Genomic DNA, 18,264 nt, shown 5'->3' with positions numbered 1-18,264 from the left:
TTTTGATGCAAATCTCCTCAAAGTGTCGCTGCAGACGCTCGGAGAATGACAGACGACTGAACTGGAAGGTCTACACTTGTTCTATTCTTCTCTTTTGTCCAGAAATGAAATCCTGTTAAATCCAAGTAACAGACTGCTCTTTGTCATTTTGCCTAGAACATCATCTTTTCAATGAGAAAGATTGATCAAATGTTATCGGGTTGTGAACTTTTAAAATATAGAAAAGGGGAGTTCAGGAAGGGTTGGTAAAGAAACACAGAAAATACTAACCCGAGATTTTTTTATGAAGGTTTCAAGTTCAGGAACTTCTAAATTATGGGTGTTCTTTCATAAAACTTCTAGAGATCATTATGGGAGGAAGACAAAGAGGCCTCATGAATTCATTACACGGCGGCGCTGTCTTGAGAAACAGGGTGATATTTGGAGTTTGGTCTGGTGCGTCCTCGTACTGTGACCTCTGAAACCAGTATACATGTCTATACGTATCGCTGCATCTGCTTCCCCACAGGGATCAATTATTCTTCCTTTTTTAATTCAGTAAAACAACGTTTTCAACATGGACTCAGACAGGGAAATATAATGAATCTAACCATGAAGTCGAACCAATCGTCAGTATTCAAGGACACCGAAGCCTCCGTCTTACTGCGATAAGAAGCCAAACAGCTGGAAGGTGCCATCTGGTGTACCATGGGAACCCGTCTCCTCACAGTCAACAGGGCCTAAGATACCTAAATGTCTCCCTCTCTAATTCTTCTTCTGTTTCTTGTTGTGTCATCGTGAGCTCACCATACAGCAGACGACCAAAGACAAAGCGACAGTGGGTGCATCCCAAATCAACGTTTCCTTGCCAAATGAGAACCATCTTTAATTCTCATCGTGATGTTTTCTGCACCGCAGGGATTGCAGCTGTCAATGCACCTGGCTCCCGGCTGAGATCTGCCACAGCACATCTATCACGGAGACTTGGACCGAGACACTTTGATACACGTCTCCAAGTTGAACTGTATGCCTGAGGATCAGGACTTCATGTTGTCATTAAATATTAAATATTTGCCCGTCTTCAAAAGGTTAGTTGGAAGCAGAAGCACCGCTGGAACACCATTGGCCGTCGAAGCAGGTGTCATATCGGGAGACAACGCCTCTTGTCTGGTGAGCCGTGGCCTCACTTATGGAGCGCAGTCTGGTGGATCTCAAGGAGAACGGCGTGACCCGGATGTCCACTCTAAGAAAAGTCTGTAAAGATACGGGCCAATGTACCGTGTTAATGTGAAGAAACTTTCTATATCGATTTAAACTGTTTAAAGCAAACAAAAAAGCCATTGAATGCACTGTTATGAATATGTTTACATGAGGAAAAAGTCAATGAATGCATCGTTATGAATTTAAGTTCACAAGAGGGAAAAAAATATATGAACAAGAAAAAATAAACGTCTTCAATTGTATATATCGTGGTGGATTTATTGGATCATGTAATAGCTGTTCAAATAGTTAATTACATTAATAATTACATTGTTCTGGTGATTATTGTAGTTTAGAATTGAAGAAGAAGAAGAAGAAGAAGAAGAAGAAGAAGAAAATAATGACTATTGAATATTACACTTCATCTTTGATGAAACCATAGAAATAGAAATACAGTACAGATTTAATTAATATCATTTTCAGTGGACATGCTGCCGGGGATGTGCTGTAATTTACAGATGTTTCTGATGTGGGATTGATGGAAGTGTCCGTGAATGGTACAGAGGACATCCTGTAAATGTACAGAATTGTCTGTTTTGAGGTTGAAGGAAATGTCCGTAAACTTAACGGAAAATGTTCTAGTAATTTTCTGTCAGGACATTTTCTGTTTTTCTACGGATGTTTTTCTTAGTGTGTCCTACGGGGACTAACATCATCACACATGAACACAGTTGGGCTCATTGGATCCACCAGAGTCTCAGCTTTACACTGAGACCCAATTTATGGAATTCAACACTGCTTAGGGACCCCAGGATGCAGAAATATTCATTTTAGAATAGTAGACAATAACACATTCATACATTTATAAATGCCACTTTTCCCATGCTTAAATATAGCCCGACTTTGGAGCGTTATTTAGCGTCCTTCTCAGCTACCATGACCTGGTTGATACCGATGGATTCGTTAGGTTCTCTAGTCTCATATGATATCTGTATCTTTAGCTTTAAACTGAACCTGCTACAGCCTCTGAGAGACAGCAAAGTGGGCGTTCATTACATCATTAACAACCACTGTACTCTTCAATAGACTCACATGTCAGTTTTTAATTTTAAATATAATGATCTACAGTTATGAGTGATATTCATTATCATTACACTCACTGATGACTTTTCCGATGTGACACCAATGATGCATTATCAGTGTCTCTTTTAGTCTTCTTTCTTTCTCCCCTCCCTCCCTTCCTCCTCTTACTTTCTCACTACTGGTATTTCTCCAAGACCACATTTCTTTCATCCTTCCTTGCTTCCATCCATCCTGCTGTCCTATTTATTTCATCAGTCTGTGGTCCCATCCCTTTAATCACTTCCTTCAGCCCCAAATACTCCATCTCTTTCTATCTTTCTTTCCTTTAACTCTCTCCCCTTTCGTCTCTTTGCATCACTTTCTGTCCCCGCCTCTCTCTCCCTCCTCTGCCAAACTTTTGTTTTACGTTCTGTCAGAGTCTCCTTCTCCTCCTTCTCTCCTTTCATCTCCCGTCTTCCGTCCTTCCTGCCCTCTCTGTGGTCGGTCCCGACTCCTCACAGTTCACACCTCCTTCTCTCTAACGATCATTACTTCTGTAGGATTCGGAGTTCACACTCATTCTTTCCCCTGCCTCCTCGTTCCCAACTTGTTTTCTACTCCTCTTGTTGGTTTCAGCGGACCAGAAGGTCAGCAGCATCTCTCAGTTCTGAGTGAAATGCTTGTCTGTAATATTCAGCCTCTTTCTAACACACAGTAACTCCTCTTCATCGCTGATTCACTGTGGTATGTATCTAAACACATTCTCAGATCTCCTCTTCATCGCTGATTCACTGTGGTATGTATCTAAACACATTCTCAGATCTCCTCTTCATCGCTGATTCACTGTGGTATGTATCTAAACACATTGTAGGGATTCTACTTTAGTAGGTTTTGGTTATTAGCAAATTAATTAATAAATAATAATGAAATTGTTAATATTAATAAAGATTATCAATAAGCATTAATAATAAACGGGGCACCTCCCTGGAATCAGGGACCAATAACCAAAACGTTAATATAGTCTCATTATATATGCTAAACTATCAATTTGGAACGTTGATTAATAATTAAATTAATAACTATAACCAAAATAGATAGTAAAGGTTGAAGGATATCGGAGTTCTTGACATAGCAGAGGTTGGCATTATTCACTCTTGTACAACATTAAACAGACCAGCAGGTATATTCCACAAACATTTATTTACACGATAATAAAGGTTTAAAACACAATATTAATCTAACTAAATAACTAAACTAAACAAACCAAACACAGTGTGTGTGTGTGTGTGTGTGTGTGTGTGTGTGTGTGTGTGTGTGTGAGAGAGAGAGAGAGAGAGAGAGAGAGAGAGTGACTCTAGACAAGATGGCTTCTTGTCTCAGGCTGTCTGTTTGGCCTACAGACAAAATGACGAGCACTGTAAAACTACAAAGATGGCTGAATCAAAGATGGCGGAATCAAAGATGGCCGCCAGCATGTCATCACATGACCTCTTTGTTCTTCTGAGCCCATGTGCTCAGGAAGGACAGAGAGGGGGGGGGGGGTGATGTGGGGTTAAGATTATCTGAAGCTGTATGTTTATGTTTAACTAATTCACAGTTTCTGTATGTGATCTTAATGTGTGTCAGATCTGCAGTGGGTTAGAAAAGATGATTAGTTTGCATGCAAGACCTCGTCTATGTGAAGCATAAACTAAACACATCAGATGTGGCGAAGCCAGCTACCCAAATATCAAATACAGATAAATCACCACAGTCAAACTCAATGAATAACATTAAACCAAATCAATACAAGTACATCCTAGAAATCAAAGTTTAACAGTCTTGCTCAGCCCTGTGCGATTGCTAATGCTAAGGCCCAGTACGTTACCATGGAAGAACAGGGTTTGTGATTCCATGTGTTGAAGTTGTGGTTCCAAATCAAAGATGTCGTCTTTGCTGTGCTTGATGCTAACTCTCCAGTAGCTTGATAGCTTGAAGTTAGCTGGTGAAAGGCAGGCACTCGCGTCGTCTGCCTTTTGGTTCCTTGTGTCTGTTTCCTAACAGACCATAGATCAGAAACAGAACTGTTTTGCAAGTTCTGGTCTGGAGAGCTGTGATGAAGAGTAGAAAGCGCTGTGGCTCACCTCCAGCAGCTGGTCAGCTTGGGTGAGGAGGTGAAGAGGAAAGAGGAGGAACAAAGAAATTCCTCTGGTTTTGTTCTGTGTGAATTTCACACCTAGGTGTGAAATGTTACTGTAGCCAATGAGGACTGAGATGAGTCCTGTGGTCGAGGATCATGTTACTGAGTTCATGAGGTCACTTGAAACCAGCCATCTGCTGGGTCCCTACAACATTCTCAGATCTCCTCTTCATCGCTGTATCACTGTGATATGTCTCTAAACACATTCTCAGATCTCCTCTTCCCGGTTTCTTGTGTAGATGTAAATGTAATGATGTACTGTCTCTCCAAACTGTTTTCAGTTACGTGAAGCTTTATTGGCATAAATCTACGCCTAAACCTAAACAGGACATAACACGTTACCGCAAATTCATTACAACGCCACTAATTTCTTTAACGCAATGGATCTGTGGCAGACTGTAGCGGGATACTGGCATCACATGAAACTAGAAAACCTGATGAATCCATTAGTACGCAAAGGAGGTTAAATAACGCTCCAAACTGTCATGTCCATGTTCAAAGAGGTCCCTTGACCTCTGACCTCCAGATGTGTGAATGTAAATGTGTTCTATGGGTACCCACGAGTCTCCCCTTTACAGACATGCCCACTTTATGATCATCACATGCAGTTTGGGGCAAGTCATAGTCAAGTCAGCACACTGACACACTGACAGCTGTTGTTGCCTGTTGGGCTGCAGTTTGACATGTTATGATTGGAGCATATTGTTTTACGCTAAATGCAGTACCTGTGAGGGTTTCTGGATCAATATCTGTTATTGATTTGTGTTGTTCATTGATTTACAATAATAAATATATACATACATTTACATAAAGCAGCAGATTAGTCCACTCCCATGTTGATAAGAGGATCAAATACTTGATAAGATAGATAGATAGTTACTTTATTGATCCCGAGGGATAATCTCCCTAGATACATTTTGAACAGATCAAAAATGTGTGATTAATTTGTGATTAATTTGTGATTAGACTTTTGTTTGTGCTTCTCAGGTTGAAGACCAGATTTCCATCTGACTTCCCTGGTTGAAAGCTCATCACTGTTTACTCTGGAAGAACAATAACCTCTGCATGTTTGGTGCCATAAAGCAATCCATTTCATCCATCCATGTATTTTCAGGACACTTATCGAGGTCCAGGTGGTGGGGCCAGACAGCTAAGCAAGGTATAAAGCCCAGACATCATTGTCCAGATCCTCCTGCTTGGAGGATCCCAGATGGGGATGGATAATCACCTCACAGTCAGCCTTCAAAGGACAATAAGTGAATGAATCATGATGTCTGATGAGGGTTGGAACTTAAATCGACTGGTTTGCCCACAATTCTGCGAACCAGTCACAATACCTGCGCCGATCTGCCCGTTGATTCTGCGTTTCCACTTTACAGCAGAGGACATTTCATATTCATGTTTTCTCTCCGAAGTCAATTCAACTTGCTGCCAATCTAATTAATTACACTACATGTCATAATTAATTTGCCGGTGTTTTATTTAATTTTAAAAGCATCCTAACCCTAACCCTAACCCTAACCCTAACCCTAACCCCTAACCCTATGTTTAGGTAACAAAACCACTGGGTTATGTTTAGGTAACAAAACCACTCTGTTATGTTTAGGTAACAAAACCACTCCGTTATGTTTAGGTAACAAAACCACTCTGTTATGTTTAGGTAACAAAACCACTCCGTTATGTTTAGGTAACAAAACCACTGGGTTATGTTTAGGTAACAAAACCACTCTGTTATGTTTAGGTAACAAAACCACTCTGTTATATTTAGGTAACAAAACCACTCTGTTATGTTTAGGTAACAAAACCACTCTGTTATGTTTAGGTGACAAAACCACTCTGTTATGTTTAGGTAACAAAACCACTTTGTTATGTTTAGGTAACAAAACCACTCTGTTATGTTTAGGTAACAAAACCACTCTGTTATGTTTAGGTAACAAAACCACTTTGTTATGGTTAGGTAACAAAACCACTCTGTTATGTTTAGGTAACAAAACCACTCCGTTATGTTTAGGTAACAAAACCACTGGGTTATGTTTAGGTAACAAAACCACTCTGTTATGTTTAGGTAACAAAACCACTCCGTTATGTTTAGGTAACAAAACCACTGGGTTATGTTTAGGTAACAAAACCACTCTGTTATGTTTAGGTGACAAAACCACTGGGTTATGTTTAGGTAACAAAACCACTCTGTTATGTTTAGGTAACAAAACCACTCTGTTATGTTTAGGTAACAAAACCACTGGGTTATGTTTAGGTAACAAAACCACTGGGTTATGTTTAGGTAACAAAACCACTCTGTTATGTTTAGGTAACAAAACCACTCCGTTATGTTTAGGTAACAAAACCACTGGGTTATGTTTAGGTAACAAAACCACTCTGTTATGTTTAGGTAACAAAACCACTCTGTTATGTTTAGGTAACAAAACCACTCTGTTATGTTTAGGTAACAAAACCACTGGGTTATGTTTAGGTAACAAAACCACTCTGTTATGTTTAGGTAACAAAACCACTACGTTATGTTTAGGTAACAAAACCACTCCGTTATGTTTAGGTAAGAAAACCACTGGGTTATGTTTAGGTAACAAAACCACTCTGTTATGTTTAGGTAACAAAACCACTCTGTTATGTTTAGGTAACAAAACCACTCTGTTATGTTTAGGTGACAAAACCACTGGGTTATGTTTAGGTAACAAAACCACTCTGTTATGTTTAGGTAACAAAACCACTCCGTTATGTTTAGGTAACAAAACCACTGGGTTATGTTTAGGTACAAAACCACTCCGTTATGTTTAGGTAACAAAACCACTGGGTTATGTTTAGGTAACAAAACCACTCTGTTATGTTTAGGTGACAAAACCACTGGGTTATGTTTAGGTAACAAAACCACTCTGTTATGTTTAGGTAACAAAACCACTCTGTTATGTTTAGGTGACAAAACCACTGGGTTATGTTTAGGTAACAAAATCACTCCGTTATGTTTAGGTAACAAAACCACTCCGTTATGTTTAGGTAACAAAACCACTCTGTTATGTTTAGGTAACAAAACCACTCCGTTATGTTTAGGTAACAAAACCACTGGCTTATGTTTAGGTAACAAAACCACTCTGTTATGTTTAGGTAACAAAACCACTCTGTTATGTTTAGGTAACAAAACCACTCTGTTATGTTTAGGTGACAAAACCACTGGGTTATGTTTAGGTAACAAAACCACTCTGTTATGTTTAGGTAACAAAACCACTCCGTTATGTTTAGGTAACAAAACCACTCCGTTATGTTTAGGTAACAAAACCACTCTGTTATGTTTAGGTAACAAAACCACTGGGTTATGTTTAGGTAACAAAACCACTGGGTTATGTTTAGGTAACAAAACCACTATGTTATGTTTAGGTAACAAAACCACTCTGTTATGTTTAGGTAACAAAACCACTCTGTTATGTTTAGGTAACAAAACCACTGGGTTATGTTTAGGTAACAAAACCACTGGGTTATGTTTAGGTAACAAAACCACTCTGTTATGTTTAGGTAACAAAACCACTCCGTAATGTTTAGGTAACAAAACCACTGGGTTATGTTTAGGTAACAAAACCACTCTGTTATGTTTAGGTAACAAAACCACTCTGTTATGTTTAGGTAACAAAACCACTCCGTTATGTTTAGGTAACAAAACCACTGGATTATGTTTAGGTAACAAAACCACTCTGTTATGTTTAGGTAACAAAACCACTCCGTTATGTTTAGGTAACAAAACCACTGGGTTATGTTTAGGTAACAAAACCACTCTGTTATGTTTAGGTGACAAAACCACTGGGTTATGTTTAGGTAACAAAACCACTCTGTTATGTTTAAGTAACAAAACCACTCTGTTATGGTTAGGTAACAAAACCACTCTGTTATGTTTAGGTAACAAAACCACTCCGTTATGTTTAGGTAACAAAACCACTGGGTTATGTTTAGGTAACAAAACCACTCTGTTATGTTTAGGTAACAAAACCACTCCGTTATGTTTAGGTAACAAAACCACTCCGTTATGTTTAGGTAACAAAACCACTCTGTTATGTTTAGGTAACAAAACCACTCTGTTATGTTTAGGTAACAAAACCACTGGGTTATGTTTAGGTAACAAAACCACTCTGTTATGTTTAGGTAACAAAACCACTCTGTTATGTTTAGGTAACAAAACCACTCTGTTATGTTTAGGTAACAAAACCACTGGGTTATGTTTAGGTAACAAAACCACTCTGTTATGTTTAGGTAACAAAACCACTACGTTATGTTTAGGTAACAAAACCACTCCGTTATGTTTAGGTAAGAAAACCACTGGGTTATGTTTAGGTAACAAAACCACTCTGTTATGTTTAGGTAACAAAACCACTCTGTTATGTTTAGGTAACAAAACCACTCTGTTATGTTTAGGTGACAAAACCACTCTGTTATGTTTAGGTAACAAAACCACTGTGTTATGTTTAGGTGACAAAACCACTGGGTTATGTTTAGGTAACAAAATCACTCCGTTATGTTTAGGTAACAAAACCACTCCGTTATGTTTAGGTAACAAAACCACTCTGTTATGTTTAGGTAACAAAACCACTCCGTTATGTTTAGGTAACAAAACCACTGGCTTATGTTTAGGTAACAAAACCACTCTGTTATGTTTAGGTAACAAAACCACTCTGTTATGTTTAGGTAACAAAACCACTCTGTTATGTTTAGGTGACAAAACCACTGGGTTATGTTTAGGTAACAAAACCACTCTGTTATGTTTAGGTAACAAAACCACTCCGTTATGTTTAGGTAACAAAACCACTGGCTTATGTTTAGGTAACAAAACCACTCTGTTATGTTTAGGTAACAAAACCACTCTGTTATGTTTAGGTGACAAAACCACTGGGTTATGTTTAGGTAACAAAACCACTCTGTTATGTTTAGGTAACAAAACCACTCCGTTATGTTTAGGTAACAAAACCACTCCGTTATGTTTAGGTAACAAAACCACTCTGTTATGTTTAGGTAACAAAACCACTGGGTTATGTTTAGGTAACAAAACCACTGGGTTATGTTTAGGTAACAAAACCACTATGTTATGTTTAGGTAACAAAACCACTCTGTTATGTTTAGGTAACAAAACCACTCTGTTATGTTTAGGTAACAAAACCACTGTGTTATGTTTAGGTTACAAAACCACTGGGTTATGTTTAGGTAACAAAACCACTCTGTTATGTTTAGGTAACAAAACCACTCCGTAATGTTTAGGTAACAAAACCACTGGGTTATGTTTAGGTAACAAAACCACTCTGTTATGTTTAGGTAACAAAACCACTCTGTTATGTTTAGGTAACAAAACCACTCCGTTATGTTTAGGTAACAAAACCACTGGATTATGTTTAGGTAACAAAACCACTCTGTTATGTTTAGGTAACAAAACCACTCCGTTATGTTTAGGTAACAAAACCACTGGGTTATGTTTAGGTAACAAAACCACTCTGTTATGTTTAGGTGACAAAACCACTGGGTTATGTTTAGGTAACAAAACCACTCTGTTATGTTTAAGTAACAAAACCACTCTGTTATGGTTAGGTAACAAAACCACTCTGTTATGTTTAGGTAACAAAACCACTCCGTTATGTTTAGGTAACAAAACCACTGGGTTATGTTTAGGTAACAAAACCACTCTGTTATGTTTAGGTAACAAAACCACTCCGTTATGTTTAGGTAACAAAACCACTCCGTTATGTTTAGGTAACAAAACCACTCTGTTATGTTTAGGTAACAAAACCACTCTGTTATGTTTAGGTAACAAAACCACTGGGTTATGTTTAGGTAACAAAACCACTCTGTTATGTTTAGGTAACAAAACCACTCTGTTATGTTTAGGTAACAAAACCACTCTGTTATGTTTAGGTAACAAAACCACTGGGTTATGTTTAGGTAACAAAACCACTCTGTTATGTTTAGGTAACAAAACCACTACGTTATGTTTAGGTAACAAAACCACTCCGTTATGTTTAGGTAAGAAAACCACTGGGTTATGTTTAGGTAACAAAACCACTCTGTTATGTTTAGGTAACAAAACCACTCTGTTATGTTTAGGTAACAAAACCACTCTGTTATGTTTAGGTGACAAAACCACTGGGTTATGTTTAGGTAACAAAACCACTCTGTTATGTTTAGGTAACAAAACCACTCCGTTATGTTTAGGTAACAAAACCACTGGGTTATGTTTAGGTAACAAAACCACTCCGTTATGTTTAGGTAACAAAACCACTGGGTTATGTTTAGGTAACAAAACCACTCTGTTATGTTTAGGTGACAAAACCACTGGGTTATGTTTAGGTAACAAAACCACTCTGTTATGTTTAGGTAACAAAACCACTGTGTTATGTTTAGGTGACAAAACCACTGGGTTATGTTTAGGTAACAAAATCACTCCGTTATGTTTAGGTAACAAAACCACTCCGTTATGTTTAGGTAACAAAACCACTCTGTTATGTTTAGGTAACAAAACCACTCCGTTATGTTTAGGTAACAAAACCACTGGCTTATGTTTAGGTAACAAAACCACTCTGTTATGTTTAGGTAACAAAACCACTCTGTTATGTTTAGGTAACAAAACCACTCTGTTATGTTTAGGTGACAAAACCACTGGGTTATGTTTAGGTAACAAAACCACTCTGTTATGTTTAGGTAACAAAACCACTCCGTTATGTTTAGGTAACAAAACCACTCCGTTATGTTTAGGTAACAAAACCACTCTGTTATGTTTAGGTAACAAAACCACTGGGTTATGTTTAGGTAACAAAACCACTGGGTTATGTTTAGGTAACAAAACCACTATGTTATGTTTAGGTAACAAAACCACTCTGTTATGTTTAGGTAACAAAACCACTCTGTTATGTTTAGGTAACAAAACCACTGGGTTATGTTTAGGTAACAAAACCACTGGGTTATGTTTAGGTAACAAAACCACTCTGTTATGTTTAGGTAACAAAACCACTCCGTAATGTTTAGGTAACAAAACCACTCCGTAATGTTTAGGTAACAAAACCACTGGGTTATGTCTAGGTAACAAAACCACTCTGTTATGTTTAGGTAACAAAACCACTCTGTTATGTTTAGGTAACAAAACCACTACGTAATGTTTAGGTAACAAAACCACTGGGTTATGTCTAGGTAACAAAACCACTCTGTTATGTTTAGGTAACAAAACGAGAGTTACGTATGTAACTACGGTTCTATGAGTTCTGGATGACTGCCAGAGGCAGTGTTTAACACTGGATGTTATCCATCTCGCGCACGCGCAGGTCGAGTATTTAATATCAACAAAGTCACATGTGACCTGGGATGACGTAGTTTATATAAGCCCACGTCATCATCAGAGATGTCCCTCCAGAATCTTCTCGCCAAGATTCCGAGTGACAGCCAACTCTGGCAGTCATCCAGAACTCATAGAACCGTAGTTACATACGTAACTCTCGTTCTATTTCGTTCTTCCTGACTGCCAGAGGCAGTGTTTAACACTGGATGACGACTACCAACGTAGTCACGAGGAAAACCCACCTCACCGGGAACGGCCTGTGGATTCCTGAAAGACCACCGATGCTACTGCATGGGGAGCAGCAACATTGACCCTGTAAAAACGGGCAAAGGTGCATGGAGTAGCCCAGCTGGCCGCAGCGCAGATATCACTTAGGGGGATCCCCCGTAGTGCTGCCCAGGAAGTGGAGACACTCCTGGTGGAGTGGCCTCTGATATTAAGAGGTAAAGGCAGTCCTTTTGACCTGTATGCTTCCTCAATGGCCTGAACAATCCACCTGGAAAGCCTCTGCTTGGACAGGGTGTGCCCTTTCCTATGGCCCCCATAGCAGACAAACAGACTATCAGAGCGGCGAAAGCTCGCAGTCACCTGTATATAATGCCTTAAGGCCCTCACTGGGCAGAGCAGTTCTGCTGACTTAGCATCTTCACCCTGTAGGCATGAAGGGTCATAAGCTGCCAGCTCAATGACCTGATTAGAGTGGGCCGGAGCCAACCTCTTCGGGAAAAATGATGGGTTAGGCCAAAGTGCTACCCCTGTGCCATCCGAGTTCCAGCGAATACACGTTTCACTCACTGACAAGGCGTGAAGTTCACTCACACGTTTTGCTGATGCCATCGCCAAAAGGAAAGCAACCTTTACTGAAGACCACTCCAGCCCCGACTGATCCAGAGGCTCGAAGGGGGGGAGACAAAGGGCTTCTAGCACCAGAGGCAGTTCCCACGAGGGAACCTTGACAGCCTGCGGGGGGTTCCGCCGCTGGGCTCCTTTAAGAAATCGGGTCACCAGAGTGTGAGACCCCACGGTCTGGTTATCCACTCTGACATGCCCGGCTGAAATAGCAGCTACATAGACCTTCAAGGTAGAAGGAGAGAGTTTCTTCTCCAGCAAAGACTGCAAAATCTCAGTATTATTGGCACAGAGGCACTCTGAGGTATCTCCTCATGAACTTTACACCACTCTGAGAATATTTTCCACCTGTTGGCATACAGTGCCCTGGTGGAGGGTGCTCTTGAGTCAGAAATGGTTTGAATTACCGCCTGGTCACATACCCTTAGGAGTGGGTCCGGCTCCTCAGGGGCCATACCCAAAGCTGTAGGCGATCCGGGTTCGGATGCCAGATGCGGCCCCCCAGCTGTGAGAGCAAGTCTTGCCTCTTGGGCAGGCACCATGGAACTCCGTCCAGAAGCCTGTGCATCCCTGGAAACCAGGGTCTCCCCGGCCAGTTTGGGGCGACCAACAGGAGTCTGTTGTTGCCGTGCTGTATTCTGTGTAGCGTTACTGCTATCAGTGGGAATGGTGGGAAGGCATAGAGGAGGCAATCTGGCCATGGGTGTGCCAGGGCATCCTGTCCCAACGGGCTTGCTGTCTCCGTCAGGGAGAACCAAAGAGGGCAGTGCGTTGAGGCTTCTGAGGCAAACAGGTCCACCTCTGCTGCGCCATATTTGCGCCATATCTCCTCTACCACCTCTGGGTGGAGCCTCCACTCGCCCGCGGGGGGTTTCTGGCGGGAGAGAAAGTCTGCCACCACATTCTGTGGCCCTGGCAGATACATGGCCCTGAGGCTGGAAAAACAAGGGAAAGCCCATACCAGAAGTCTCCGTGCCACCTGTAGCAACCGGGTTGATCTGGTGCCCCCTTGCCGGTTTACATGGTAGACAGCTGACTTGTTGTCGGACCGTACAACAACATGCCTGCCTCTCAAATGTGGTAGGAATTTGCGAAGTGCCAAATATATAGCACGGAGCTCGAGCACATTTATGTGCTCCGCCGCTTCCTGTGCTGTCCAGAGCCCCCTTATCGCTCTGTGCTGCCATACTGCCCCCCAGCCGGAGGGCGAAGCATCGGTCACCACCACCTCGCGACGTGAGGGAATCGAACCCAATGAGATGCCCCTGGCCAGATATGCCCCGGCTCTCCATGGCCGCAATGCAAGGAGGCATCGGCTGGACACCCTGACTCTCTTGGATCTGTGGGACTTTGGATCTAATTGGAGACAATTGATCCAAATTTGGAATGGCCGTAAGTACAGGAGGCCCAGTGGCACTACTGATGTTACTGACGTCAACATACCTAACAGCCTGAGAAACAGGCTGTACCTCAACCTCCTGTTCTTCCGGAACCGGAGGAGGAGCTGGAGTATGGCGTTTACTCGTCTTGGTGTTGGGAAGGCCAGCATATGGCGGGAGTCCAGAGTTAAACCAATGAACACTACCCTTTGGCTGGGTATGAGACAACTCTTGGCATGGTTGACGGTAAGGCCCAACCTCGTCACGTGATGCAGAAGGGACGCAGTGTCCCGCTCTGCCTGTTCCCTGGTCAGAGCACAAATTAGCCAATCGTCCAGGTATGGGAGGATAAGCATACCCCTGGCCTGCATTGGGGCGAGTGCCGCCCTCATGCACCTTGTGAAGACCCGTGGGGCAAGGGAAAGACCAAATGGGAGCACCTTGAATTGGAAGGCCTTGCCTTCGAATGCGAAGCGCAGGTACTGCCTGTGAGATAGTGCTATTGGGACGTGAAAGTATGCGTCCTTCAAATCGATGGATGTGAACCAACTGTGCCGTGTCACGTTTTGGAGCACATCTGCTGTACTCAGCATGTGGAAGGGCAACACCTTCAGAAATGTGTTCAGCCCTCGTAAGTCCAGTATAGGGCGAAACCCACCCTCTCTCTTTGGAATCAGAAAATAAACTGAGTAAAACCCACCTTGCTGTGTCTCTTGCCCCAGCTCTTCGATGGCACCCTTCCCCAGGAGGGTGGATATTTCTTGTCTGAGTGCCTGGGACTTTGTGGGATCTCTGACCGTGGTCAGTCTGATCCCACTGAAAACTGGGGGCCGGCGTCGGAATTGGAGATTGTACCCTTGGGAAAGCGTAGCCACCACCCAAGGGTCTGAAGTGCTGCTTTCCCAGCAGCTGAGTTGCTGCTGGGAGAAGCGTCCGACTGCCGGCCCCGGGGCATCAGGATCTTCCCCTCTGGCCCTTTGGGTACCTGGGGGGGCGATACCCTGACCCCCGACCCCTTCTCGCTTGAGGCACCGGCCGTGCCGGAGCCTGCGAGGTCCTCGGGTACGTATCAGGACGAGCTGGAAGCCGAGGGCGACTGGTACCACCACCCTGTGGGGGCCGCTGTCGCAATAAAGGCGTAGGTTCCCGGAAGCTAGCAAACTGCTGCCGAGTCTGGTTCGCCTGGATTCCCCGCTCCAAGGCCTGCTGTGCTGCTGGGCCAAACAGCTCCCCCGGAACCACGGGGAGAGTGCGGAGGGCTCTCCGGCCCGGCTCCGAAAGCGGAGATTGGGCCAGCCATACCTGCCGGCGAGTCAGCGTAAGGGTCGACATTAGTCTGCCAAGCTCCCTTGTGATAAGACCGAACGCCTGCAGGGATGCATCACTGAGGCTCTGGACGGAAGCATCCACGCCAGCAGCTTGCAGGGACTGGGACAAGGATAGTATCAGGTGGGAAAGAGAGTTTCCAAGACGGCCCATGCGTGCCGCTGTTTCATAAGCCTTGACTAGGAAGTCGTCTGTGATGCGACACTGGGGCCTGGGACAGCGAGCATCAGGCCTCAAGACCTCATTGGGAGACACAATAAGGGCGGCAATAGATGGCTCCACTGCTGGCATCTTACCCAGTCCGTAAGTGTCAGCGTTCTGCATTGAAGCTAAGGCCCTGCCGTCAGTGGTGTGGTGGGAAAGCGATTTCGGGTCTGGCCAGCATTTGTGGAGCTCCTCAATGTATGGCTGGGAGGGTGGAACAGAGAAACCCGCCAGGGGCGGGGCCCACCTAAAAAATGCACTGGATGAGGTGCCCGCAGTCGGGGCCTCATCCAAGCCTAAGCGTGCCAGAGCCATACGGACCACTGGCTTAACTGTCGCTGGAGCAGACTCTGAGTTTGCCCTGGACCCACTTCCTGACTGCTGGGAACAGGTGTCAGAAGCGTGGGAGGAGGCTACTAGCTCTCCCTGTCCAGGCCGGTCCTCACAGAACTGGCTACAGGAAGCCCTCGTAGACAGGGCATCCTCATCCCATCTCAGTGGGGTAGGTGTCATAGCCTGCGGGCTGTCATTCTGGGTTGCGTTCACCCTGCCTGGCTGAAGGTTAAGGAGCAGCGCTTTAATCTCAGCAAACTCTGATGTAAGCGTGTCGACCTTAGTTGCCAAACAGTCCACTTTCCGTGCCTTTTTTGTAGGTGGGGCCCCCTTAGGTGGGGCGCGTCTCCGCCCACTCCGTGCATTTGAAGGTACACCCGATAGGGGCAACTGGAACTCGAGCTGCTCTTCTAGCTCAGCTAATCGAGCTATCTTCAGCTCCCGTGGCATAAAACTACAATTCATGCACTGACTGTCGGACAGCCCCTCCCTCAGGTGTACAACACCGAGGCATGTGGGGCATTCATCATGGCCATCAGTAGCTAGCAGTGGAGCCATGCAGGCACGGCAAACATGCTCACCTAACATGGTGCTGCTGATATTTATAATAATTCTTAGTATTAATTTTATACTCTTATATTTAATTAAATAATGTATTTATCTTACTAATATAATGTGTTTACTTAGTTATGCAAATCATTGGTTACACTGGAGTGAAAGCACTCTCTAGTAACAGAGAGAAAAAAAAAAAAAAAAAAAAAAAATTACATCAATTTGCTTAACAGCAAACTGTCTCAGTAACTAGACACTAGCTTTGAACTAGGACTGTTATTATACAAAAGACAGGGGAGATAATAACTTCCCCTTTAACAGCAGCCACAAAATAAGTTAACCCACAAGCGAAATCACTTACTGGGGAGCGGTCGCTCTATCTATCAACAAAGGAGATGTCTGCTTTAACGAGCGAAATCACTCGCTGCTGAGCAATACACACTGTAAAAGGAAATGAATTAGCCGACAACAGCCCAACGGGGCTCGTTGTCCGACGGAGGCTCGCCGATACTGTAGCGCAAACACTTAGCTCGGCGGCAATAAACAATAAAGGAGACCGAAAACAGACTCCTATCAACAAACGTAACTTAAACTCTAACGACGGGAGGATATACTCACCTTGTTATCCTAGCTCACCTGTCGTTAGCCTCGCTGAATTGAACCGGCGAAAACACCGGTGTTACAGCGTCTAAAGTGTTAGAGTGTAGCCGTGATTAACTAATCGCAGCCCTTGGAGGACGAAACCGTAGCTCCAACCATGCGGTTGCAGGGCTTCCAGCGAAAAGTCAACGGCTTATCTCTTTAATCAACCTGCATTCGCGGATTACCTGCCGCGAGAAGATTCAAGGGACATCTCTGATGATGACGTGGGCTTATATAAACTACGTCATCCCAGGTCACATGTGACTTTGTTGATATTAAATACTCGACCTGCGCGTGCGCGAGATGGATAACATCCAGTGTTAAACACTGCCTCTGGCAGTCAGGAAGAACGAAATAGAACCACTCTGTTATGTTTAGGTAACAAAACCACTCTGTTATGTTTAGGTAACAAAACCACTCTGTTATGTTTAGGTAACAAAACCACTGGGTTATGTTTAGGTAACAAAACCACTCCGTTATGTTTAGGTAACAAAACCACTCTGTTATGTTTAGGTAACAAAACCACTCCGTTATGTTTAGGTAACAAAACCACTGGGTTATGTTTAGGTAACAAAACCACTCTATTATGTTTAGGTAACAAAACCACTCCGTTATGTTTAGGTAACAAAACCACTGGGTTATGTTTAGGTAACAAAACCACTCTGTTATGTTTAGGTAACAAAACCACTCCGTTATGTTTAGGTAACAAAACCACTCCGTTATGTTTAGGTAACAAAACCACTCTGTTATGTTTAGGTAACAAAACCACTCTGTTATGTTTAGGTAACAAAACCACTCTGTTATGTTTAGGTAACAAAACCACTGGGTTATGTTTAGGTAACAAAACCACTGGGTTATGTTTAGGTAACAAAACCACTCTGTTATGTTTAGGTAACAAAACCACTGGGTTATGTTTAGGTAACAAAACCACTGGGTTATGTTTAGGTAACAAAACCACTCCGTTATGTTTAGGTAACAAAACCACTCCGTTATGTTTAGGTAACAAAACCACTGGGTTATGTTTAGGTAACAAAACCACTGGGTTATGTTTAGGTAACAAAACCACTCTGTTATGTTTAGGTAACAAAACCACTCTGTTATGTTTAGGTAACAAAACCACTGGGTTATGTTTAGGTAACAAAACCACTGGGTTATGTTTAGGTAACAAAACCACTCTGTTATGTTTAGGTAACAAAACCACTGGGTTATGTTTAGGTAACAAAACCACTCCGTTATGTTTAGGTAAC

General features: G+C 42.8%; 1 protein-coding gene across 1 annotated transcript; it reads right to left on the bottom strand.

Moving 5' to 3' along the window:
- Positions 1-12,863: 12,863 nt before the first annotated feature.
- Positions 12,864-16,381, bottom strand: LOC119489291. Its single transcript, XM_037771525.1, has 2 exons — positions 15,123-16,381; positions 12,864-15,082 (listed from the first exon to the last, which is right to left on the bottom strand). The coding sequence occupies exons 1-2, from the start codon at positions 16,379-16,381 to the stop codon at positions 13,006-13,008; spliced, it is 3,336 nt and encodes a 1,111-aa protein (XP_037627453.1). The 3' UTR covers positions 12,864-13,005.
- Between the last annotated feature and the right edge of the window lie 1,883 nt (positions 16,382-18,264).

The sequence above is a fragment of the Sebastes umbrosus genome, chromosome 6, assembly GCF_015220745.1.
Source record: "Sebastes umbrosus isolate fSebUmb1 chromosome 6, fSebUmb1.pri, whole genome shotgun sequence".
Taxonomy (NCBI): domain Eukaryota; kingdom Metazoa; phylum Chordata; class Actinopteri; order Perciformes; family Sebastidae; genus Sebastes; species Sebastes umbrosus.
The sequence above is the reverse complement of the archived record's forward strand: the minus strand, read 5'-3'. Positions and strand labels throughout refer to the sequence as shown.